The following is a 26548-nucleotide window of genomic DNA, read 5'->3' on the forward strand; positions in this document are numbered from 1 at the left end:
TTTATTTAGCATAATGCCTCTATCTAGGTCCATCTATGTTATTGCCAATGGCAGGATTTCCTTTTTTTTTTTTAACGGCTGATTAATATTCCATTTTAAATATATTATCTATATATCTCACATTTTCCTCATCCATTCATCTACAGATGGACACTGGGTTGTTTCCACGTCTTGGCTATTGTAAATAATGTTGTGATGGACATATGGGTGTAGGTATCTTTTTGAGATAGTGATTTCATTGCCTTCAGATAAATATCCACAAGTGGAATTGCTGAATCATATAGTAAAAAATATCATATAGTAAAAAAAAAATCATATAGTAAAAGTAGGTAGCTATTTTAAGTCTTTTGAGAAAACCGTCATACTTTTCTGTCCTTCACAGTGGCTGCACTGATTTACACTCCCACTAACATTGCACAAGGGCTCCCTTTTCTCCGCATCCTCACCAGCATCTGTTATTGCTTACGTTTCTGAGGACAGCCGTTCTAACAGGTGTGAGGTGACATCCCATTGTCGTTTTGATTTGCATTTCCTGATGATTAGTGCTGTTGAACATCCTTTCACGTACCTGTTGGTCATTTGTATGTCTATCCTTTTATTTACTTATTTATAGTTTTTTTTTTTTTAAGTAATCTCTTTGCCCAATGTGGGGCTTGAACTCATGACCCTGATAGCACGAGTCACACGCTCCACCAACTGAGCCAGCCAGGGCCCCCCTATTATTTTCTTTTATTTTATTTTGTAAAGATTTTATTTTTAAGTAATCTCTACACCAAACGTGGGGCTGAACTTACAACCCCACGATTAAGAGTCGCATGTTCCACCAACTGAGCCAGTCAGGTGCCCCAGGAACAAACAAAAGTCTTAAAAAGCAGAATAGAGGGGCGCCTGGGTGGCTCAGTCGGTTAAGCGTCGTCCGACTTCAGCTCAGGTCACGATCTCGCGGTCCATGGGTTCGAGCCCCGCGTCGGGCTCTGTGCTGACAGCTCAGAGCCTGGAGCCTGTTTCAGATTCTGTGTCTCCCACTTTCTCTGACCCTCCCCTGTTCATGCTCTCTCTCTCTCTGTCTCAAAAAAAAAAAAAAAAAAAAAAAAAGCAGAATAGAAACAAATCTAAACTGAGGAAACTGAGGACAAGTGAAGACACCAAGAAAAGTGCCAGATGTCTGAGCCGATACAAAAGAAAAAAAAAAGCAACGAGTGACACCACTTCAAATCAAGCGCAGAAAGATACAGGGGGACTATACTATCCTACACTTCGCTATCCTATACCTGCACCTCCTAACCTATCCTATAATCTATTCCACCCGATCCTCAGAGGACTAACTCAGTGGTACCTGCCACACACATTGAGGTGGGTGCTTTTACCTCATTCACTTGTCCCTTTTAAAATCTATTATCCCTCCTTTAGAAACAAAGAATCTGAGGGTCAGAAAGGTTAAGAAAATTGTCCAAGGTCACACAGCTGGTAAGTGGCATTCAGATATCATTTTGCTATATTATCTCTAGAAAACAAACCCAGGGTTTTTTGTACCTTTTTTTTTTTTTTTTTTTTTTTAAGGGGCTTGGCTATTTCTTGCAGAAGGGGTTAAACAATCTCCAGGGCAGGCATCTGTGGTCACACACAATTCTTTAATCTCCACAACCCCGGCACAGAATAAACATTTATCAGGATGGTGTTGAAATATTTACCACGCTCCCGGCAGCTCTCCCCACCTTTTCACCTTTGTGCTTTTGCTCCAGCTCTATCTGGAACGTTCCAGGCTGGTAGGCATTTCCCCAGATCCAGCTCCTACCCCTCCTTGCAGTAGCAGCCCCCTTGCAAAGTCTTCCCTGTTCGGATCCCTGCCAAGTGTCGGGGCCTGGCGGGGAGGGGTGGGGGGTGGGAGGGGTCTTCACCTGTGCTTCGGGTATCTCACGTTGTGTCAGGAGCACACCCGTCAGCTCCCTTGCTCGAGTGTCCCCGTGTGGGGCAGGCGAGAATCTGGCCTGAATCCTCCCTCCCCCTACTGCTAGCCCAGCGCTCGGGTTACTGTGTGCTCTGAAGAAGAAAACGCAAAGCTGACGGATCCAGGGCGCATTTCGCAGTTCAACAACCACTTCATTTTCAAAAGGACTTTCCCTGTAGAGCAGCACGGATTTGGGAGGCAGCGCGGTCGGCCTGAATTCTGCAGCCAGGCGGAACGGGTGTGCGTGCGTGGGTAACCGTGGACACCGCCGCCCCGCCCCCCCGCAAGTCTTTGTTAAGTTCCTCGCCTGCCCCGGGCACAAAGGGAAGGCGAGACCCGAATGCGCGCACAGGTGGACACGCGGTGCCCACAGGGGACTGCCGGGCCTCCTCCGGACCCCACAGGCCGCGCTTCGGCCTGGGTGACCCCTGCCTCTGCCCTGGGGTGGGGGTGGGGAACACCGAGTCACGTAAAGAGCGCACTGACGCTCCGGCCGGCCCCGGGCCGCAGTCTCCCGTCTCCCGCAGCCACACAAAGGCCGGAAGTGCTCCCGAGCTGCCTGTGGAGGCGACCTCTCTAGGACTCAGGAGGCCCCAGTGCTCGGTGGTTCTCTAGGCCAGCGGGATGCGTACCTGTAGCGCCATACCCTACCATACCCTAGACCCGGACTCCCAGGGCGTGTACCCAACTCCGGGGGCAGCAAAATGAGTTAAAAGAAAAACAAAACAAAACAACGACAACAAAAACCAAAACCTGGAGACCGAATCCAACAACTCATGAGAGAGAATGTCGCCTTAAAATGTATCCAGGCCTGAGTTTCAGCTGAGGGGTCGGAGCACAGTGTATTCTTTATCATGGTGGCTGCCCCAGGAGGAGGGGGAGGGGAAGGGGAAGGGGGAAGGGAAGGGGGAGGAGGATGGGGAGGAAATGAGGCCTAGAGAAGGTTCTCTCCTGCTCAGGGTCTCCCGGTGACAGATTTAAGGCAGAACCCAGGACTTGTGCCACCGTGGCCTGCGCACTTGCCATTGCCCGGGGCTCCCCCTCATCTGAAATGAACACTGAAAATTAAAACCTACGAGTTCAAAATGGCAGGAAACCTCAAACAGTGTCAAAAACCGATCAAGTGGAGTGTGCAAGAGTTCAGAGAAGACCGTCTCATACCCATTAAAATGGCTACTAACAAAACAAAAAACAAAACAAAGAACAAGTGGTGGAAAGGATGTGGAGAAATTGGAACCTTTGTCCACCAGCATGGCTGGTGGGGATGTAAAATCTGTGCAGCCACTGTGGAAAACAGTATGGCAGCTCCTCAAAAAATTTAAAGGAAAATTACCATGTTATCCAAGCAATTTCACCCCTGGGTATAGACCCCAGAGAATTTAAAGCAGGGACCTGAAGAGATATTGTATGGGTTTGTTCATAGCAACATTGTTCAGGATAGCCCCAAAGTAGAAGCAAGCCAAGTGTCTGTTGATGAATGGATGAACAAAACACAGTACATACATACTATGGAATATTATTCAACCTTAAAAAGGAAGGGAAAGTTTGACACTGATCCTACTAATGTAATCTTTTACAATATGTAATTGTATCAAATGGTCACACTGTACACCTTAAACTTACATTGTATTATATGTTAATTATACCTCAATGAAAGAGGGGAACCTATTCTATTAAAAAAAATCACACAAAAGGGATGCCTGTCAGGCTCAGTTGGTAGAGCATGGGACACTTGATCTCAGAGTCATGAGTTCAAGCCCTATGTTGGGTGTGGAGCCTATAAAAAATAATCACATTAGAAAAAAAAAAATCACATTAGAGGAAAACCCTAAGACAGGAATTAATTTGGGAAAAATTTTAGGCAATGCCCAAATCTTGTTTAGTCTCACAAGAGGCGCTCAAATCAGGACCCTCTGGAAAGTAGTAAGTGTGGCCAAACTCCAAGGCATTTATTAGGATTTCTTATACATCTGAGAATTTACGTTGGTCAGAAATCCTAGCAAAGGTGGAAATGCTTCCAGTTTAACTCAAGCCAAAAGAAATATTAGAGAGGCTGCTCTGGAGGGGTGCCTGGGTGGCTCAGTAAGTTAAGCATCTGACTCTTGATTTCAAGAGATCTCATGGTTTGTGGGTTTGAGCCCCGTGTCAGGCTCTGTGCTGACAGCTTGGGGCCTGCTTGGGATTCTCTCTCCCTTGCTCTCTGCCCCTCCCCCACTCCTCCTCCCTCCCTCTCTCTCTCTCTCTCTCTCTCTCTCTCAAAATAAACTTAAAAAAAAAAAGGAAATTAGAGACTGAAGAAATAGCTGATTTAAAGGTTTACTTCATATGTTAGAAGTAGATCCCTCTGTCATACCATTTGCCACGTGTTGGGATTTTGTCTCAAAAGCCAGGCCTATTGATACAAGTATCTGGATCCAACAGTCAGTTCTGGATGAATCCAAGCCCTCCTGTCCCTTAGCATAATAACCTCAAGCTTCATCTGTGTTGTAGCATGTGTTGTAGCATTCCTTTCTGGGGTGCCTGGCTGGCTTAGTCAGTAAAGCATGTGACTCTTGATTTCAAGGTTGTGAGTTCAAGCCCCACATTGGGCATAGAGCCTACCTACAAAAAAAAAAAAAAAAAAAAAAAAAAGAATTTCCTACTTTTTAAGGTTGAATAATATTGCATTGTGTGGATAGACCACACTTTGTTTATCTATTCACGCTTGGATGAACACTTGGGTTGATTTCACTTTTCTTGACCTTTAAAGAAGGAAATGGCATAATCTCACCTGTGTTGTCAGAGCATCAGGGATGACTGGAAAGACAGGTGACCTGGGAGGACTGTGCACTACTGGATGCAGACACATTTAGACAGGAGCAATCTGGGTGGAGAAAAGGACCAGAGTGAGAGCATAATTTAGCTTTGGATGGTTGGGAGGATAAAGAAAAATCTGAAGGAAGGAGAGGAGGTGGAGGGAAGAGAGGTTGTTTTGGTTTTCTTTGGGGATGGGGTGGGGGGGGGGATCAAGCTGGAATCTGAACTCTTGATTCTGAGGGGTCTTCAGGACATTCAGGTGGAAATGCTGGGGGACAGGTGTGAAAGCGGTGTGAGATGACACAATAATTATAAGAGGGATCAGCAAACACAGTTGAAAGGAAATGCCACCTAGGGTTCCTGGCAGCCCTACAGTTTTTTATTTTGAGAGAGAGAGTGCACCCACACTTGCGGGGAAGGGGCAGAGAAAGAATTCCAAGCTGGCTTTCGAACTCATGAACTGTGAGATCATGACCTGAGCATAAGCCAAGGGTGGGGAGGCTTAACTGACTAAGCCACTCAGGCGACCCCAGCCCCTACAACTTCCTAAAGCTGCTGGGAGAACCTCTCCAAATCCGTTAGCATGGTACATAGTGCCCTCTCGTGACAATAAGGTGCAACTGCAGCTGAGCCTACAAGCTAGGGAGGAAATGTTTTCCTGAATCCTGAAGGCGGCAGTTATGTCCCTTAGCTGAAGGAAATCTGACACTGACTCACACACTGTGTTTTAAGATCCTCATGTAAACACTGGGTGCTCAAGGGTCCAGGGAAGCTGACTGCTCCCTCAGTAAGTGCTGTGAGCCTAGGAGGCACCTGTGAGCACAGTAGGAATGGTTCGTGGACAGATGGAGGAGAAAGGCAAGGTCAAAGGGGTGTAGTTAAATGAGAACAGTGTGTATATTGAAATTATTTTGCGGTCACCCTCATGGTTCCACATTTCCTTTCAACTATTTTACGAAAAAAAATTTAATGTTTATTTTTGAGGGAGAGAGACAGAGCGTGAGCAGGAGAGGGGCAGAGAAAGAGGGAGACACAGAATCGGAAGCAGGTTCCAGGCTCTCAGCTGTCAGCAGAGAGGCCCATGCCGATGCCAGGCTTGAACTCACGAGCTGTGAGATCATGACCTGAGTCTAAGTCAGACGCAACTAACTGAGCCACCCAGGTGCCCCTACTTTCAACTATTAATGTACAACAATCAACATTGAATTTTCCAGCCAGGCAGCTTTAGTTTGAATAAATTGTCTGCCTGGGTGGTCCCTAAGAAACAGAACTACCTGGAAAACATTTTGCTTTGGGGTTCTTTCTTTTTTAAATCTTTCTTTCTTTCTTTTCTTTTTTTTTTTTTTTTTTAGTACACTCCATACTCGATGTGAGGCTAGAACTCACAACCCTGAGATCAAAAGCTGTGTGCTCCACTGACTGAGGCAGCCTGGAACCCCTTGCTTTGTGCTTCTTATCTCCTTCTAACTGGCCCTGTCACAGTTAGGGAAAGGTCGTTTCAGAAGTCTGCACATTTCTTTTTTTTTTTTTTTTTAATTTTTTTAACATTTATTTATTTTTGGGACAGAGAGAGAACATGAACAGGGGATGGTCAGAGAAAGAGGGAGACACAGAATCCGAAACAGGCTCCCGGCTCTGAGCTGTCAGCACAGAGCCCGACATGGGGTTCGAACTCACGGACCACGAGATCACGACCTGAGCCAAAGTCGGCCGCTTAACTGACGGAGCCACCCAGGCGCCCCTGCACATTTATTTCATACTACACCCAGAATGTCCCAAATGGCAGAGACCTCCTGGTGGTAGGCTGTATCAGGATGAGGTTTGACTATAGTGAATGAGATTCCAAATGAGAGCGGCTTAAGCAAGACAGAGGATTATTTTTGTCACGTTTGTAAGGTCTGGGTTTAGGCGGTTCAGGGCTGGATTGGTGGTTCCACTGGCACCACTGGTACCCTGATCCCTTCCAGCTTTCTGCTCTCCTATCCCCAGGGTGTGGTTCTCAATGTCACAGTCCCGGATTGAACTCCAGGTACCACATCCATTCCCAAGGAGCAGGAAGAGGAAGACCAAAGGGGGGAGGAAGGCTCACCCCTTCCCTGTAAGGGCCTGACCTGGGAAGTGCATGGAACACTTCTGTTGTCTTGAGGAGTGAATAAATTAATAGAGTTTTGAACAGCACTTGGCTTAAGAATGCCTTTCTTTCAATAACAACCATGATAGTAATACTTAACATAGCTAATAATGTTTGAATGCTTCCTATGTACCTGCTACTAAAGAGCGTCACCTGTGTTAGCCCACTTGACCCTCTTCAAGTGGGATATTTTCCACACTGGTGTTATTTCACAGACAAGCAAACAGGTAGAGAGATCACACAGTTATAAATGGCAGTTATAAATTACAGTCAAAACCATTCAATTGTATTCCAGAATCTGCCTGCTTAACCAGTAAGCCATACTAACTCAGTGTACTCTGTTTTGTCTATATATATTTTTGGAGGGGCATTTAGTATTATATTAGTAACTTATTCCTATATCTAAAGACAAATTGTTCTCAGGCCACTGCAGCCTGGCCCGTGTTTGGTTCTCCAGACCCCTTACACAGCCTGGGTAGAGAGAAAGTGTGGATGGGATGTGAGATATGCCTGAAAGCTGGAGACAGAAGGGCTGGGAGAGTTCCTAAAGAGGAGTGGCAAATACCAGATTCAAGGTCAAAGATGGGAAACTCTGCTGCAAACAATAAGCTATATAAATTGGGACATCCTGCTCAACCCCCAGGAAAACATGTATTCATTCCTGGCTATTTTGTTTTTATTCTGTTTAAAGCTAATGTGGCTGGGTTTCTTTTTTACTTCCCACTATTTGTTGTTGGTGTGTAGAAAATCTATTGATCTCCTGTATTTGCTTGTCACCCACATTTTTGAACTCTGTTTTAGTGAAGTGGCCATTGATTTTCTTGAGTTTTCTAGGTAGGAAGACGTAGCATCTGCTAATAAGTGTCATTCATTTCATGACTGTCAATATTTGAACTTCTCACTTCCTCTTGTCTTAAGGAATTAACTTAGAAGTTCTAGAAAAATATTGAATAATTGTGGAAATAGGCATTCGTGATATTCCTGACATGAATGGGAATGTGCTAATGTTTCGTAGAAGTATGGGAGCTGGTTTTTTGTTTTTTTTTTTTTTAACATTGTATATATTTTTCCAGGGTAACAGAAACTGTTGGCGCTTACCTCCAAATAATCTTCCTCCTTCTTCTGTGCTAAAAAATGCCCTCTGATTTTGACAAGAATTGACAGAAAACTCTTAATCTCAGGGGCTTAGCCTGTGGCATGAAACTGACTTTGGCCGGTGAGATGTAAAGGGAGGTCGGCTGGGGGTGGGTGGGTCTGTCTTCCTAGGAAGGTTTTCCTCGGTGATAAAAGGCAGGAATTGTGGGAGGAAGAATTTAGGCCATTATCTCAAGGCGTGAGTCCTGACTTTCAGCTGAAGTAGGCTTCTGTCTCCTAACACCTAACACCTGCTGCAGTTATTATTGTGACCAGTAGGGGGCGACCCCAAACCCATAGAGAAGGGGGGCTGTTGTGCCCTGAGAAAAATCCCTCGTTTGAGCCATCTGCAGTCAAATACGATATTCCTTGCAGCTGAGGGGCATTCCTAAATGACACATTTGTGCAGGAAGCCTCCTTCTGTCACTAATTTATTCTGAGTTTTTGCCTAAAGTAGGCACTGGGAGTTGCAGTTCAAAGCCAAATGCAAGCCCTTGAGCCAGAGCAGGTGAGAGCTAGGAGTATCGGGTCAGCAATGAAGAAATTCTGGGGCAGCCACGGGGGAGAAGCAGATCCAGCAGGGCTTAGGAGAAGCATTCAGTCGGGTCTTTTCAGTTTGGGCCGCCCGGGGTTCCTTCTTCTCTCTGCCAGCTCTTAGTTTAGGAATGGTCGATAGCAATTATTCACCTCTCAGGTAGAAAGCATTTCCACTTCCTGGAGCTCTCCTGCTGTCGGGGATCTACATCCAGCCACCTTGGCTTCCTAGGTTCCAAGGGAGCTAACGCATTTCCTGGTACTTAGGCAGGAGGAGACCCGGCCCAGGTGCGCGCGGCCAGCCTGCACCTTTGCCTTTAGACCACGAGGGGGCGCGCGAGCAACGCTGAAGATGCGTCTGGAGAGCTTGAGAGGAAGGTCTGGGAGGAGGCTCTTCACCCAGGGTACGCAGGCAGGGTGGGGCCGTGTAAGGGGGCTAGAGGGAGAGACGAATGAGGTCTGAGCTGTAAGAGCGAGGAAAGACGCAGAAAGGAACAGCACGGATCGGTTTGGAGGCTGGTCTTGGGAGCAGCTACCCTGGGAGTGCAGGCAATACTATTGGAGGTGGATCATCTTGAAAATTCTTCCTTGGATGAGAAGCAGGAAGCTTCCAGATGCTCCAGCAGCAGGGATCAGGTGGAGTGAGCAATCAAGGGGACTGAGGCAGGAGGCCTGTGTGGGACATGACAGCCTAGGGAGGAGCGTGCTGCCAGAAGTGACTCAGATCAGACTCTACCCCACAGCTCATAGCCAACCTCTCAGCAAATTCGGTGCTCATCGGGTCCATCCGCAAGTCCCCGTAGGCTTGATCCCCAGAATATATCCTGACTCTGGCTGCCTATCTTGACAGCTACTACGACGGTGATCCAAGTCCTTCCCCCGGCCTTGTATCTAGTCTCCCTGTTTCCACTCTTCGGTCGCCGTGGTCTGTTCTTCACATAACAGCCAAAGGAATATTTTATTTTTAAAGTTTATTTATTTATTTTGAGAGGGGGGTAGGGAAAGAGAATTCCAAGCAGGCTCCGCACGGTCAGCGTGGAGCCAGACGTCAGGCTCCAACCCATGAATTGCGAGATCATGACCTGAGTTGAAATCAAGGGTCCGAGGTTCAACCCACTGAGCCACCCAGGCACCCCAAAGGGATATTTTAAAAACCTAAATCAAATCATATCACCATCTTTGTTAAAACCTACCAGGCAGTGCCATTTGCAGTAGAAACTCCTTCCCAAGGCTGACAAAGCTCTTATACAATCTGGCTGCTATCTGCCTTTTCAACATCTTCTCTTATGACTCTGCTCTTGTTCATGATGCTGGAGTCCACTGGTCTTTATTCTGCCTTTCAAGCACCATGATTGTTCCTGCCCTGGGGACTTGGCCTTTGCTGTGCCCTCTGCCCCAAATGCTCTTCCCCCCGGTTATTCCCATCTTTGATTCCTTTCCTTTCACTTGGAAAGGGACAAAAAAGAGATGAGGTGATGGGGTGGTGTGGGATGCTTAGATAGTGTGGAAATGAGCTTCCCTCAGGGGCTTTCTGGAAATCTTCCCTGATTTTTCTATCTGAGAGATAGCATAGAAGGAGTATGTGTTGGAATTAGTGATCATGGTAGCGGTCATGGGAAGAGGTAAGCTTTGGGTTGAACCTTGATAGAGGGTATTGTTTCAATAAACAGAATTGGGGCAAGCTCCAGGCAGGAAAGGGTGGTACCTACTTGTCCTGCTTGGTCTCCAATGCTTATTAGAGTACCAAGCAGAAAATCGATACTCAGTATAGAATACTTGAGTGAATGCACCAATAAATAAACAAAAGAAACAGGAGAAAACACTAAACATATCTGACAATCAGGTCTACTTGGCTGGCACAGCAAGACCCAGTAGCACGCTAGGCTGAAAGGGCAGAGTTCAGCCAAACTGAAGAGGACCTTAACAGAGACTAGGGTTAAGTCTTGTAGCCCTTTGGCATCTCCTGCCCATTCCTGCAGTCTAGCTGGTGAACTGTTCCCAGAGGAATCTTCCAGAGAGACGAGGTAGTACTAAGGGACTGAGGAACTGCCAAGGAGATAGTTTGTGGCAGTGAGGCCCTCCTGGGGTGGGGCATCTTTAAAGTGCGCTTGAACTTAGGATCTGTTGCTGGTTCTCTGTTGGGCAGGTGGGAGGTGCTCAGGGAAGGACACACATTTGGTCCTCTGGGCCCTTTATCCTCCCTGGTGGGCCTGGGCATGCCCACGGCCTAGCCCCACTCTCAGTCACATCCCTTGTCAGGTCCCTGTGGCCCTCCACTCAACCATCTCATGCCCGACTGGTCAGGAACGATCTTTTTACCTCTTCTTGGCCAGCTGTCTTGGCCTTCACACCTCCTCTGAAATCTGAATCCCTCCAGCAAGTTTCTCTGGGTGTCTGAGTGGCTCTGTGTCCCTCTCCCCTTCCCCCACAGCTGGCCAGGACTGGGGTCTTCTGAGGTTCCCTTTCCTGACCCACTCCCAAGCCATGTCCCCTGTCCTAGGTGGGGTGGGGTCTCACATTTCAGTCTGCCTTAGCCCTGGCCTGTTCCTGTGGACTTTGGGTTTCCTTATTGATCTGAAATTCTCCCATCACGTGGTTTTCTTTATTTGTTCAGTGTCATGTGGTTTGAAATGTCAATGGCTATATTTTTCCCTCTTGACTATTGGGATATCCCCACCTGTAGCCCTATACTGTTTATTTGTTTGTGTTTTTGTCTCGGAGGAGAGGAATATGGATTTCACATAGACTGAAGAAGCTATTTCTCAGCTTTGATTTCCAAACTTGGTCAAAGTATCAAAAATAAAAAGTATAATCTTAAAATTTAGAGTTTCCAGAAAAATAAAAGAGTCAGCTTAGAATTCTGAATGCTTAATGAGCTCAGCTCAGCTCATTTCACTTGGAGAAATCCAGTGTAGAGGCTGAGGCTGGGAAGGAAAGGAAGGTCTCGTCATAGAGATTAGCTTAATGAAAAGGTCAAGTGTGAGCTCTGCTCTGTCTTTTGGGGTTTAAACCTGTGGATGGTGGTGGGTAACTTGGTTAAACACACACACACACACACACACACACACACACACACACGCATACAAGTGAACATCAGATTCCTGCTTTCCTGGGAGTATGTCCCGGAGAGAGGAAGCCTCTCGAATGAGCTATGGTGTGTGGCTCCAAGGCAAAATGGTGTGGGAATGATGGAGCACTGGAATGGAGGGCAGTGTTTCACAGGGAGGAGGGAGGTCTGGGGCAACTGAGGCACAGAGGAGGCTTGGGTTTGTATTAAAGAGGTTCTCCAACCTCACAACAGATGGGACATCCACAGTGGGCTCCTAAACAAGGCCCAACGGACCAGGTGGTCCGTGCCACGCTACAGTTGACACCCCAGGTCATGATGCCCAGAAACGCTGCTTTGAGTCAATGCCGAGAATTTCAGATGAATCAGAGGCTTAGGAGCACAGGACGAATGGTAACATGTACTCATTATTTTTACTCCATTGCAGTTGAAAAATCTCTTCTACACTGTGTGCTAGGCAAGGTGATTACTGTTGATTTGATTCTATAGATTAGATAATGGGGTTTTGCAAGAGAATTTAGCAGTGAGTCAGCTCAGTTGCCGGCATTCAAATCTTCTGTCCCTTGACTTCTCGCACTGTTCCCTGGGCCCCACTGGTGATGCTGACGGTGATTTCTAGAGCTCATCTTCTGGCGTTCCGCAGGAAGGGTGACTGCTGCACCTGAGTCCCCTTGCGGCTGTCAGCCCTGGTTTCCTGCCTCTTGTCCTACAGCCCAGTGAGGGGCTGGTCCAGGCTGCTGTGCACTATGCGACAGAAGACTGTGTTCTTAGTTCTCCAAGGGGAAACTGTCAACGACACCCAGGACAGGTAAGTGCCGTTTCCACTGGGGAGAAGGTCTCCCCTCACCTCAGTCTCTACTGTATTGCCCCCCTGAATCCAGTGCAGATCAATATCTTGTGGGTAGAAGTCACTGGCCCAGCACTTGATTGTATCTTCTCCTGGGGTCCTGGTGATGGACATAGATGGGGGATCTGTGGGGGGACAGAGCATGGACATGGAGGGTGTGCCCTAGATGACTCTCTGCTCGTGTCCCTTCCCTCCACTCTCTGGGTGTTCGTGATGAGCAGAACTCCAAGTTTTGTGTCTGCCTCCCCAGGGAAGCTTTACAAAGATCAGGGAAGGCTGAGGGTTTCCATGTTGGATCATGGAATGACTGTGGCCACTCTCTTCCTCCCCTGTCCCTCCACCATGTACTGACATCTGATGGCAAGAAATTGTGAATGCCTCCATACAGTTTTTATTTTTTCCTAAACTTCTGAGTGGGCTTTGGGGCTCTCTCCTCTCCCAGGCTCAGCTCTAGGCCTCAGTTCTGCCTGCAGCTCTGTCCATCAGATCCTTCCCTGCTGTATCCTGTAGGACCCTCGTTCTCATCGCCTCCCAAACCAACGTGTTAGCTTGTGCCTACCAGTCCTGTCGCAGGCAGGCATTTTACATGCCTGCCTCCATCCAGTGCTAAGCCAGGAGGCATCAGCATAGAGACACCACCATGGGATGTGCCTGAGATATTCCCTGGGTTCCCAGCCTGAGATCACCTTGGTCCTTCTCAGCTCAGCTCGGGAGGAGCAGGGCACAGGAAGTGGGGGGGTACCTTGTCGGTCCAGGAAGGCCTTGCCATATTGCAGGTACCTCCGCAGCATCGCTGGGCACTCCTCTTCCAGATAGGCCTTGGCCCGCTGCACGTAGACCTCTTCTGCCTCCCACTTCCGCTTGGTGTTCAGAGCTGCTGGGTCCTGGGGGACCCAGCCTGGGATTTCTCTGTTGAACTCGATGAAGTTCTGTCCATCGTAGGCATACTTCCAGAACGCTCCACTGCTTTTGTTATTCAGGAGCTCACAGCCAAACCTTCCCTGAAAGGTGTGAGACCCTGTACCCTCCCCGGGCCCCCAGGAAGTCAGTCAGCCTAGCATCAACTCCGTCTTAATAACTGCTATTCCTACACAGTTTGCAAAAACAGCAGGAAGAGTGGTTTTGGAAACCTAAGCACACGGTCCCTTTATCTTGACAAATGGGTTATGAGCCAGACATACAGCAGACAGAGACAGGGAAAGTTGCTTTGCTTTGGGTTTTAGGCCCGTCTGAGCAGAGAAACATTCTTCCCAGCCGGGGAGTATCAGGGAGCTAGAGACTAGGCACAGGATGTCTAGTCCCTATGCATCATCTCATTTAGTGAACTGTGAATGCACTGGGAGCTCTTTTTATATTTTATAAATTCTTTTTTTTTTTTTTTAAAGTTTATTTATTTTTGAGACAGAGAGAGACAGAGCATGAACGGGGGAGGGGCAGAGAGAGAGGGAGACACAGAATCGGAAGCAGGCTCCGGGCTCTGAGCCATCAGCCCAGAGCCCGACGCGGGGCTCGAACCCACGGACCGCGAGATCGTGACCTGAGCCAAAGTCGGACGCTCAACTGACTGAGCCACCCAGGCACCCCTATAAATTCTTTTATTAAACATTTTTTAATGTTTTATTTATTTAATTTTTTAAAATGTTCATTTTTGAGAGAGAAAGAGACAGAGACAGAGACAGAGAGTGGGGGCGGGGCAGAGAGAGAGGGAGACACAAAATCTGAAGCAGGCTCCAGGCACTGAGCTGTCAGCACAAAGCCAGATGTGAGGCTCAAACTCATGAACCACGAGATTGTGATCTAAGCTGAAGTCAGACACTTAACCGACTGAGCCACCCAGGCGCTCCTATGTTTTACTTATTTTTGAAAGAGAGAGAGAGAGAGAGAGACAGAGACAGAGACAGAGTTGGAGTGGGGAGGGGGCAGAGAGAGAGGGAGACACAGAATCCAAAGCAGGCTCCAGGCTCTGAGCTGTCAGCACAGAGCCTGACACAGGGCTCTGACTCATGAACCGCGAGATCATGACCTGAGTTGAAGTTGGACGCTTAACCCACTAAGCCACCCAGGTGCCCCATCGGAAGCTCTTAGAAACCTGACACAACCACACTGAAGTGCTGTCTCTGAGTGAAATAGAATTTCATATTTAGAGTTTTATGCAGATTATGAAATGTCCCCCTTTCCCCCCTCTCATTTCTAAGTGGAGCTGATGTCACCACTGGAGTAAATGTGATGTGATCTCTGCTTCCCTCTTCTCCAGAGTTTGATATCTACATTACAAATCTCGGAGGCCCCCTCTCTTCCCAGTGAGCCACAAGCCTTGGAAATCAGCCTCCTTAGGGAAGGGGACACATGTCTTCATTTTGGTGATAAAGGGAGGCGTTTACCCAATACTGATTAGCGCCGAGGGCACAGGTTGTCCTCTCGAGCTCCCTGGCCTCAACTGGCAGCTCTTTCCCCACCCCCACCTGGCTTGTGCACCAACTTGGGCCTTTAACCTCTCTGGGCCTCTGTCTTCTCATCTTGGAGACAGCGATGGTGACAGTACTACTTTAGAGGGTGAGCGCGAGCATGACAAGTGTTAACACCTGTGCCTGGTGCCTAGCAAGTGCTCAATAAGTGTTCGCTCCCATCCTTTTTCTGCCACCCTGTGTTCATCTCTTTACCCTCTTTCCTCATAATTACTCGTGTCAACATTTTTATTCCAGCTGGTGAAATGTCTGCTGGTGTCTCTGGGCACTGTGCATCAATCACCCTGTCCTATTTCTGACACACTCACTGGGCTGTTTTCCTTCCCCGGGCTTCCCAGTCCTTATCCTTCAGATTTCTGCAAAACTCTGGCCTCCTTTAGGAAACTTTCAGGTTCTGTGTAGCTTCTTAGGCATTTTTGTACTCAGAAACCCATCTGTCGACGCCCGCCCTACGAAGACTTAGCATCAACAGTTTGCCAGCCTGTGACTGGCTGACTTGGGGAGCGGGCAGTGTGCAGGACTGCGTGCTGGGCTGGACACATGGGAGCCAGTCCTGGTGCCCTGCACTGTCCTGGCTCCTCAAATGCCTCCTACCACAAGTCCAGATGAGCCCCCATGGAGAGGAGGGCCTTTAGGATTCCCTGTACCTCTAGCAGCATGTGGCTTTGAATTCAGTCCCCACTAGCTCCCAGTATGGGCCATGGTTGGTGCCAGGCACTTTCTCTCAATCATGCAACACATTTCATTTGAGCAGGTGTTACTGGCTGTCCTAGGGGATGGGACTAGAGGGGTGATCAAGACAGATGAAGTTCTAGCCTTTGTGGAATTCACATAGGTAAGTTTGATGGAATCTCTTGGAGATTCCAGTTTTGCCGATTCAGACCAGGCATTAAGATGCGTTCACTGTGAAATGGCTAGTGACTGGCTGGGCTGCGATGTGAACCCACATCTGCCCGACCCCAGGGTGAGCTCACTCTCTGCTCGACATCCCTGGGCAGGGGAGTCTGATGCCTTCTAAAGTGCCAGCCAGCAGCCCCAGACGGATTGGGGTGTGGAGCTGAGAGGTCACATGTGCCTGGTGAGAGTTGACTCTGACATCACTTCCTGTGAGAGCTGAGGTCTGGGAGTGAGGATGGGGACATGACAGGGCAGGCGGAGAGCAGCTGCGTTGTGGGGTGGGGGTGGGGAGATGCAGAATGTCCACATATTTCTACTCTGCTTTCTGTTCCTTGTTAGGGATGGGGATTAGTTCCATCCTGCTGATCCCTTTCCACTCACACCTGCAGGGCTAAGACCCTCCACCCCACCCTCCTTGGTCCACTGACCTTCTCTGTCCTTGTAATAGTCCATGATGTCCTGCAGAGTCTCCATGAAGATGCTCTCCCTGGCCTGCTGAAGTTCACTCTCCTTCTCCCAGTCCTCTATTCCTTCCATCTGGCTCCATGGGTCCAGGGGTATGGCCTTCCTGCTTTTACTGTCATAGTGAAAGAAGACCTGGTCATTGAGGTAGGCAGTGGCCTGGAAGCTAGGGAGGCTGTCAGTGGGCCTGGACACCCCGGTGTAGAGGAAGCTCAGACGGTAAGACCCTGAAAAAGAGGAAGAGACTTTGAAGTGTGGGGTCCATGCAGGCCCAGCGTGGGGCAGCAGAGGGCCAGGAAGGGGGATGTGGTCACTGCGCCTTGGCCTCTGCAGCCCACAGCCTCACCCCACTGGAGGCTCGCTCGAGTGAAAGGGCCCTCCCAATTCTAGGGATGGTATTTCAGAGACCATTCTGTAGCTTCACTACACTGTCTTGTCTTGGCACGAGACAACACAATACTTCTCAGCCCCCTTGTAGGTATATTGGGATCATGAGACTGAGTTCTGCCAAAAGGGGATGCAAATTGTAGTGACGTCTTTCTTCTGGTCTCAGGCCCTATTAGCTGGTTTGTTGTCTCTGTCTCTTATTTAGGTGATGACTGTGGAGGCCTCAGGATAAAACAGAATCCCTGGATTCCCGAGTCACCCCACGGAAGACAGGAAAGTTGCCTTATCTGTATTCACTTTACATGACTAAGAAATAAACAATGTGTTGGGTTAAGCCACTAACAACTTTGTTACTGGAGCACAACCTAGTCTAACCTAATCTAATACGTATAGTTCCAATGTGTAGGAAGAATTTACCAGCAAACTCAGGAAATGACCTAGAATGGATCTAGAGCTCAGAATTCCCAGGGCTGTGCCTTATGTTTTGGTATAAGGCAGGGATTTGGAGAGGAGGACATCGCCATAATTAATTCATGATACAACTCACAGGGGTGTTAAATGTTAATCACATTTAGAAACTAATTAGCAAGAATAATTTCAGTACTTGAACTAGGAATCTGCCACATGACTGCCAACATTATTAATTCAGTAGACCTCAAGTAAAGCATATTGCCCTTCATAATGTGGGTGGGCCTCACCCAATCAGTTGAAGGCCACAAGAAAAAAGCCTGGTCCCCCATAGAAGAAGTAATTCTGCCTCCAGACTTCCTTTGGTCTCAGGACAGCAACACCGACTCTTCTCTGGGTCTCTACCTGCTGAACTAGCCTGTGGATTTCAATTGTACAAGCCAATTCCTTAAAATCAATCTCTGTCTGGATATGCATCCTATTAGTTCTGTTTCTCTGGAGAACCCTGGCTAATACAAATTTTGGAGTAGGGTGTGATTAACATTCTCAAATAACACCTATGTTCTCATAGTTTGTAAATGTAGCAAACTTAAAACATGCACACTTTGGTTTATATTTCTTCCCCCCTGAGATTTTTGGCTGAGAAACAGCCTCATTTTCCTGTTCTAGAGTTGACTTTGGTTCTTTCAAGGTTCCAGCTGGCCTCTCTCCCAGTAACTTGCCTTCAGGGTTAACAGTGGCACTGTGGGGGAGGGGACAGATTTCTTTCTAGAACCCTCCAGTTAACCTGCCTTCATATCTGCCCCTTGGGGTTGCTCTCTCTTCCCTGAGAGTCAGACAGATTCCTCCAGCCCTTGGAAGAAAGAAAAGAACAAGAAGTTCTACCTGTGTGGCTCCTGCCCCGTCCTGGCTGTACGAGTCTGGCCAGGTCACTTCACCTCTCTGGTCTTAGTTTTGTTCATTTGTAAACTAAGGGGTTTCAGATCTTTACGGCCTCATTTAGCATGGGTCCAGAGGCTCCCTCAGTGCTTCTAGAAGTTTCTGAGCGGAGTTAGCTGACAGCCTTGGCCTCCCATTCACACAGTCTACTTGCGGATCACAGCTGTAGGAGGGGCCCTTCTCCAGCCCACCTGTTCCATTTATTACCTCCCCTCCGTTCTTCTCCAGAGCCACCCTTACTTCCTCACTCACCAGCTTGGGTCTCCTGAGGGACTGCAGGACCCAGAAGGAGCAGCAGGGACAGCAGGACAGACACCATTGTGCCCATTGTGCCTGACTGGAAGTTTCTGGACTGCCTTGGGTCCTGGAGCTCGGAGCAGACGACTTGGAGATAAAGCCAGGTGTAGTTGTGGGAATGGTTGGGCTTTGAGCCCGGCCCGGGGAAGGCGACTTTGCAGGCCAATGAGAGTGCAGGACAGGCTCCTCCCCTGACAGTGAGAGAGAAGGATGCACAAGCCAGAGGCTGCACTCAGTGAGCTCAGAGACGGTGTGCAAATCGAGAGCTGAGACGGCTGATCTGCAGGCTGAAAGTCTGTGTATCCCCCAGGTGAAAGAATGCCAATGGCCGGGGGTATCAGGTGGCAAATGCCTCTGCAGTCTATCATGACCCACCCTAGGCTCACTGCGGGGGCGGGGAGGGGACTTGGGTGTTGTCAGACCACCTCTGGAAAAGCTCTGCACCTGGCCAGAGCCTGGGCCCCTGGCAGAGCCCATCTAGGGTATGACTGTCTCTCTCTCACACCCAGCATCCCAGAGTTCTGTCTGGAGGACATTCACATCCCTGACTCCCTCCCTATCTCTCTGTCCCCAGAGGAATCTGCCAAAGAGACAAGGGAGTACTAAGGGACTGAGGGCAGTGAGGCCCTCCTGGGGTGGGGCATCTTTAAAGTGCGCTTGAACTTGGTTCTGCCTGCAGGAGGATCTGTTGCTGGTTCTCTGTTGGGCAGGTGGGAGGTGCTCAGGGAAGGACACACATTTGGTCCTCTGGGCCCTTTATCCTCCCTGGTGAGCCTGGGGGTGCCCATGGCCCAGCTCCACTCTCAGTCATGTCCCTTGTCAGGTCCCTGTGGCCCTCCACTCAGCCGTCTCATGCCTGACTGGTCAGGAACAATCTTTTTACCTCTTCTTGGCCAGCTGTCTTGGCTTTCACACCTCCTCTGAAACCTGAACCCCTCCAGGAAGTTTCTCTGGGTGTCTGAGTGGCTCTGTGTCCCTCTCCCCTTCCCCCACAGCTGGCCAGGACTGGGGTCTTCCAAGGTTCCCTTTCCTGGCCGACCCCCAGCCTATGTCTCCTGTCCTGGGTGGGGCGGGGTCTCACATTTCAGTCTGCCTTAGCCCTGGCCTGTTCTGTGGACTTTGGGTTTCCTTATTGATCTGAAATTTTTCTTTTGTCATGTGTTCTTTCAATTTGTTCAAAGAGCCCAAAGTTACTTTGACATATCACTGGCTGAGTTATTTCCTTCTGAGTTATTTGGGTTTTCTTCCATGACTAAATATCAAAGACAGTATTTTTGCATATGGCTCACCCAATTCGGTGTAAGAGAAAGTACTATTGGGCAAGAGATCTGAAGGAGCTGGCTTATCCAGGCCAGTTTCTCCCTAGGGAGCTCAGGATAAGGACAGAATCTGAACTTAGGCACCTTCCTTGAGTCTCACGAGTGTGCTGGCTGGCAATGTCTCTCCCTGTCCCCATTCTCATCCTGAACCCAGGGCTTTTGAGAATACTTACAGTGGCTAAAGTAGGATTCTGAGGAACACCACTGCATACTTCTAAGCCCTCTTTCTATTCTGCAGGGTCTTCTGCCTGCTGTGTCTTCTCTTCTCGAGGTTCCTTGGTCCTTCTCATGCTCATTGCTGGCGAGTAGAACATAAGAAGCAGTGAATGCTTAGTCCAGGTAGTAGGTGCTCACTCTGAACAGGTCAGAGTACTCCGCCTCCAGGTAGACCTCAGCCACTTCACTGGGATGTTCTCTGATTCCCATTTTTGACTGTTGTCCAGGGCTACAGGGTCCAAGGGTGCTCAGGCTGGGATTTTTTTGTTGAATTTGATGTCTTTTTTTCTTTGTTTTTACTCTAGAGCTTTCAGCCCAACATTCCCTGGAAGGTGTGAGACCCTGAAGGTAGGGCCTCCATACACAGCCAGCTAGTCTGGCTTCATATTTTTTTATTTGATTTTATATTTTATTTTATTTTATTTTATTTTATTTTATTTTATTTTATTTTATTTTATTTTATTTTATTTTATTATTTTAGTTTAGTTTTTATTATTGGTTTTATCCTATAAAGCTATAAAAGCAGTTGAGGATTGAGTCAAGTTTTTGTTAAAAATAAATTTCCAGGGGTGCCTGGTTGGCTTAGTTTGTGGAGTGCTCAACTCTTGAGCTTGGGGTTAAGTTCAAGCCCCACGTTGGGTACAGAGATTACTTAGAAATGAAATTTCCACATTGTTACTTCCAATTGCATGATCTTTCTGCATTTCTTCTCTTTTCTGTCAACCATTCCCAGTGAAAATTCTTTACTTAAGGACAATAAGTATTTTTTCAATGTCTGGTTTATGCAAAGTAAAATGACTTCCAAAATATTTTTTCTTTATTTTTCATTCAATGATTTTCATATCTTTCTAGTTGGTTATTTTGGAGATGTATACCTCCATGTTTTTGAATAAAATGCTTCCTTGATATTTCAGTGTCAGGCATTATATAGGTGTATATAGATGTCCTAGATATTCTGGAAGAGATGATTTACCTTCTTTCCTTTGCCAGCCTCCACCACACACACCCACTTCCCATCATCCATCCCCCTAATATAAATATTATATATGAGAACTTAGGTTAGATCTATATTCATTGTTTTCATTATTATGACTATGTAATACCTTTACAGCTCTGTTATACAATCAACTATAATTATTTTACTTTTCCACACAAACTTTTGTTTTCAATGGAGCTGCTAAGTCATTACTTTTCTATGTTCTTATTCAACTGCAAACTCCTCACCAATCATTGCAACACATGCAGAGAGTTACCAAAGATCAGTGTGTCAGTACCTTTGGGATACAGTCCTGCCTTGCCAGCAGAGCAATCATTTTGTGAGTTGCAGAGCTCATGGGGACAACTGGTCAACTCAGTGCAGAGGTAGGGGGGGTCAGGGGTGTCTGCTGGGCAGGGCAATCTGCCATGGGTCTTGAGCTTGAGCTTCTTGCATGTTCTTACTGGGCATGTCAAGAATGCCAAGCCCTGTGTGGTCACCACCTGGGCCATTTCTCAGGGTAGTGTTTGCAGTGAGCAACCTCAAGAGATGCCCTTTGGAAAAAGATCAGGCTCAAGACAGTTCATGAGGAAAGCATGCCTTTCCCAAGTTCAGTGTTCCTTGACTGTAACGTACACAAGCCTACTGCTTATATAGCATCCATTTGGGTCCTTCAGAGATACTGCCTGGGATTTAGGGGCACAGGGTAACCCTGGCCAACGTGATGTTCATACTGCCTGATGTGCCATGACCAACAGTCCTTTGTCTGTGTCCGAAGGTTCTCCTGTCTTCTGCCAGCATCCACAAAATAGTAACAGTTAATTTATGGGCTTGCAAGTAGGGCTAAATTCCAGACTCTGACAAGCACCTGCCTCAGGGATGGTCCCACACCCCTCCTGTCTGCATGTGGATTCCCACTGGCAGAGGGGATTTTGTGTGCCAAGGTGATCAACCTGCCTGTGTGCTCCAGTCTTGGCGGAGGGGGGTTGAGCAGGGAAGGCTCCCTTTGCGTAGATATGCTGGTGCAATTTTGGGAAAGCTGGTCTACCACTGCAGGGCAAACAGGATGATCCAGTCCTCACTGCTGGCCTTCTGAAACTGCAGTAGACCTATAAACCTAATGTCTCCACATCATTAAGGTCCAAGTCAGACATTTCCACTTGGGTTGGTGTTTCTTGAGTCTTAAAGGTAATCTCCCATTTGCCACAAGAGAGAGCTTATTGGTGGGCTGGGAGAGGAAAATCAGATCTGAGGATGCTCTTGAGTCAGTTGAACAGAATTTATTTCTTTGGATATCTTGTGACTGCTAAGAGCACCAGACACAACAACATTTATAGGTATTCCAGAACCAAATAAAAGTTATTTTTAGTCTTTATATTATTTGCAATTTTTCTTTCCATTCAACGTAAGATTTCAACTGTTCAGTTTTATGGTTGTGCAGTGATTATGTCTGCTCCTTTATTTTTTTACTGGCCCTATCCCAAATTCCTAATGTCCCCATCTCCCCCACCCATTTTCAACAATGCCCCTTTGTTTTATCCTCTCTGAGTAGCCAGTCTCTGGGATCAATATAATCCCTACCTAGGGCTTCCTCCTCCCTCCTTCTGATTACTCAAAACAGTAACTACTAATATGGTGAGAGTTTTGGTTAATGATCCAGGTTTTACAGAAATTATGTCTGGGTTTGATCCCCAGTGCCACCATCACCTGCTACATTTGTGACCTTGAGGAAATTACTTAATTCTTCTCTGCTTCAATTTCCTCATTGCTAAAATGGATATTAATAGTAATAGTTTTATCTCTGATGTGTTTTTTGGTGAGGATTAAATAAGATCATAGGTACTTGGTACATAGCACTTGCTCAATAAATGCCATCTATTATAATTACCTTGGGGACCCCTCTTCCTCTCTTTATTTATCATCCATTACTCATGACTTCTGACCACAAGTTTTCTGTTCCAGGTAATGTCTTTCCAGTCCTCAATGCCCTAATCACTCCTACTTATGATCCAGGCTCTTTTTCTGGTTCATCCTCCTGGAGATTCCAGACTCCCTGCAGCTTTTGGGGCATTTTGTTCTCTACTCCCACTCTTAGTCTCTAATTCTGTGCTCGGTATCAATAGTTTACTGGGTCTGAGGAACTGGCCTCTTGCTTTGCATCTTGCAATCTGTATGACCCACAGAAATGATTTATTCTGGGTCTGCTTCCTCTTATGTAAAATGGCCTGGGGGATACTTAGGGTTCCACATGGCTGTAACAGTCAATGGCAAGGAAAACATTCAGTAAAAACCCCAAATGGACTATGAACTATGGACCATATTTAATGAGTAAGTTCTAAATGCCGAGTAATGTCCTTGGCAACGGGGGAACAGGGCAGATCAAGAGACACTATCCCTTGTTCCCATGCAGCTTACATAGGCTAGTTTTTAAAAATGGAATTCTCACAATAACCATGAGAGGAGTTGTTGATACAAAGCAGCCCAGATGATTAAGTCACTTGATGAAGCCACTATGAAATATCTAGTGACTAGCAGAGCCACCATGTAAACCTTGGTCAGAATGACCCCAAAGTCAGCTCATTTTCCAGTCAACAACCATGGGCAGGGGTGAGTCTGATGCTTTCTAAAGTGGAATCAGCCTCAGATGGGTAGGGGTGTAGTCAGATGTGCGTGGATGAAAGTTGGCTCTGACACCACTTCTTGTGTGAGAGCTAAGGCCTGGGGGTGAGGGTGGGGAGGAGGAAAGTAGATGAGTTGTGTCTGCGTATTTCTACTGTGTCTTTTGTTGGTTTTCGGGGCTCTGATATTGCCTTCTTGCTAACTTCCCTCTTCATGCCTACGAGGGATTATCCCTTGAGCTGTGAAAACAGCGTAGCATTCATTCTACTGGCCTTCTCTGGCCTTGGAATAGTCCATGATGTCTTTCAAAGATGTCTTTTCTAGTCTTCTGAACTTGGCCTTCCTCTCGTTCTCCATCCCTACCATTTGGCACTAGAGTCCCAGGGGATTTCTGCTTTTATAATCATGGAGAAAGAAGGCCTGATTGTTGGAGCAGGCAGTGACCTAAAACCTGGGAAAGACTTCACTAGGCCTGGAAAATCTGGCATAGAGAAAGTCACAGACTAAGGTGCTACCAAGGTGGAGAGGATTTTGAGGTATGGGCCAACTGTGAGTCCCTTTGTGAGGTAGCAGAAGATCAAGGAGGAAAAAACTTGGGTCATCGGGATCAACAGCTGACCATGGCCTCTGGTCTCCAGGCTTTCCATCCTGTCCATCTCTCAGCATTGCATTCTTGCATGGGCAAGTGCTTGCCTTTATGTAATACAAAGTGCAGGAAGGAGGATTTTCTAGAAATTCTAGAAATGAGCCAGATGGGATCAGCATGGAATAAAACCAGGATGCTGCCTCTATATCATCAGTTCTTGAGTTAAACTTGTTGCTAAGTTGAGTTCTTTCCATAATGGTGAGAAATACATTTGTTGACTATTTGTAAATGTTACAGATTTTAAACCTGCACAATCTTAAGAAATTGTTGGTTTATATTTTTGTTTCCTCCAGATTTTCATTGTGATGATGGGCCCAGGACTAGCTTAGCTCTCTTCTTTCCAGGTCTCTTAGGTCCAGTGCTGCCGTATTCAATTCTCTGGGGGAGATGTTTTCCTTCTTGTTCTGATACTTTACTTCTGCTGACCCCTCCTCAACCCTTGTTCCTGGTGACCTATCACACTCCTCCAAACCAGATAGATATATCCAACTGTGAAAACGAAGGAGGGAGGGAGAGAAGAAAGGTTTCTCTTCCCATAGAGGTGAGTTACAGAGATGCCAGGCCTCCAAACTTCTTTTTACTCCCTACCCTTGGGTGATCCCTGCACCCTGCTGCTCCAGGTCATGGCACATGTCATCAACATATGGCTGTGGGAGGAGGCTGGTCTCTTTTGGTGGGAAGAGGAGAGACAAAGAGGGCATTGTTTGGTGGAATAAAGAAGTGGGAGGAGAGCTCTCTCAACCCTCAGGGGCTTCTTTCTTGGCACCAACCCTCAGAAACTTATTGTGAAAGAGAAGTTTGTCTTGGTGCTTTAGGGTCTTGTCAGAAGTTTAGAAATAACTAGGCAAAAACCCCCTTCCCCTACTACTCCTCCCCGCCCTGCACCAAACTTAGCCTCCTCCCTTGATACCCACACTGATGACCCACACTGGGGACATTTATAAATGGAGCCATTGAAGAATCTGGAGAAATTCATGCAACTTTGAAAAGTGTCCCTATTCCCCAGGCTCTGTGCACCTCCCCACTTTCCACCCCCACTTCAGACATTTAAACAAGGACTTTGGTCACTCTGGCAGACCATCTGCATAACCCTGAATGTGGGGTCACAGCTCTTGGTTTCCAAGGAGATGATTACAAGCCGTATGCAAAGATGTGCAAAAGGCACCTGACTCAGTAGCTCCTCCTCCTTGAGAAGTGGTTTGGCAGAAGACTAAGAGTCTGACCCTAGAGCCACCCTTAGTTCCCATCCTGCCTCTTCCAGAGTAGAAATAAATGAAACAGGGACCAGAAACACAATAGAAAAGATGAATGAAAACTATGAGCTTTTTTTTAAAAAAAAGGATAAACAAAATTAACAAACCTTTAGCTAGTCTTACCAAGAAAAAAAGAGAGAGAACTCAAATAAAATTACAAATGAAAGTGGGGATATGACAACTGATACCACAAAAATACAAAGGAGTATATGAGACTAGAATGAACAGTTATACATCAACAAATTGGATAACCTAGAAGAAATGGATAAATTCCTAGAAACAGACAACCTACCAAGTCTGAATCATGAATAGAAAATCTGAACAGACTAATAAGATACATAAGGAGATAAGTAAGGAGATTAAATCAGTGATCAGAAACCCCACCCCCAACAATAAAAAGCCCAGGATGGGGCACCTGGGTGACTCAGTCTGATGAGCATCTGACTTTGGCTCAGGTCATAATCTCATGGTTTGTGAGTTCGAGCCCTGCATCAAGCTCTGTGCTGACAGCTTAGAGCCTGGATTCTGCTTTGGATTCTGTGTTTCTCTCTCTGTTTCTCCTCTGCTCATGTTCTCTGTCTCTCTCTCAAAATAAATAAACATTAAAAAAAAAAAAAAGAAAAAGCCCAGGACCAGATGGCCTCATGGGTGAATTCTACCAAAAATTAAAAAAAAAATTAATGTCAGTTCTTCTCAAACTCTTCCAAAAAATAGAAAAGGAGGAAGTACTTCCAAACTCAATTTACAAGGTCAGCATTACCTGGATACCAAAACTAGGTAAGGGTATTACAAGAAAAAACTATACACCAATATCTCTGATGAAAATAGATACAAACATTCTCAACAAAATACTAGCAAACCAAATTCAACAGCAAATTAAAAGGATTACACACCAAGACCAAGTGGGATTTATCCCTGGGATGCAAGACTCATGCACCATATGCAACTCAATAAACGTGATAAAACCACACTAATAGAATGAAAGACAAAAATCATATGATCATCTCAAAAGATAAAGAAAAAAACATTTGGCAAAATTCAATGTCCTTTCATGATAAAAATTCTCAACAAATTGGGCATAGAAGGAACACATCTCAACATAATAAAGGCCATATATGATAAACTCATAGCTAACACCTGAGTGCTTTCCCCCTAACACCAGGAACAAGAAAAAGATGTCATCTCACTACTCCTATTCAACACAGTA

General features: G+C 46.8%; 3 protein-coding genes across 3 annotated transcripts in view; 1 reads left to right on the forward strand and 2 right to left on the reverse strand.

The window, feature by feature from the left end:
• The window catches only part of ZKSCAN1 (zinc finger with KRAB and SCAN domains 1), a 94720-nt gene extending 89909 nt beyond the window's left edge, over positions 1-4811 (reverse strand). The window contains exon 1 of the mRNA XM_053213834.1: positions 4719-4811. The gene's annotated coding sequence lies outside the window, so the exon portion shown is untranslated. The remainder of the gene's footprint in view (positions 1-4718) is intronic.
• A 7188-nt stretch (positions 4812-11999) lies between these two features.
• AZGP1 (alpha-2-glycoprotein 1, zinc-binding) lies at positions 12000-18426 on the reverse strand. Its single transcript, XM_015079356.3, has 4 exons — positions 18268-18426; positions 16248-16508; positions 13200-13475; positions 12000-12582 (listed from the first exon to the last, which is right to left on the reverse strand). Exons 1-4 carry the CDS (start codon positions 18341-18343, stop codon positions 12317-12319), a joined length of 879 nt encoding a protein of 292 aa, XP_014934842.1. The 5' UTR covers positions 18344-18426; the 3' UTR covers positions 12000-12316.
• Positions 16504-26548, forward strand: part of GJC3 (gap junction protein gamma 3) — a 38363-nt gene continuing 28318 nt past the window's right edge. Inside the window, exon 1 of the mRNA XM_053213288.1 lies at positions 16504-18416. The gene's annotated coding sequence lies outside the window, so the exon portion shown is untranslated. The remainder of the gene's footprint in view (positions 18417-26548) is intronic.

The sequence above is a fragment of the Acinonyx jubatus genome, chromosome E3 (genome assembly GCF_027475565.1).
Source record: "Acinonyx jubatus isolate Ajub_Pintada_27869175 chromosome E3, VMU_Ajub_asm_v1.0, whole genome shotgun sequence".
In the NCBI taxonomy this organism is placed as follows: Eukaryota; Metazoa; Chordata; class Mammalia; order Carnivora; family Felidae; genus Acinonyx; species Acinonyx jubatus.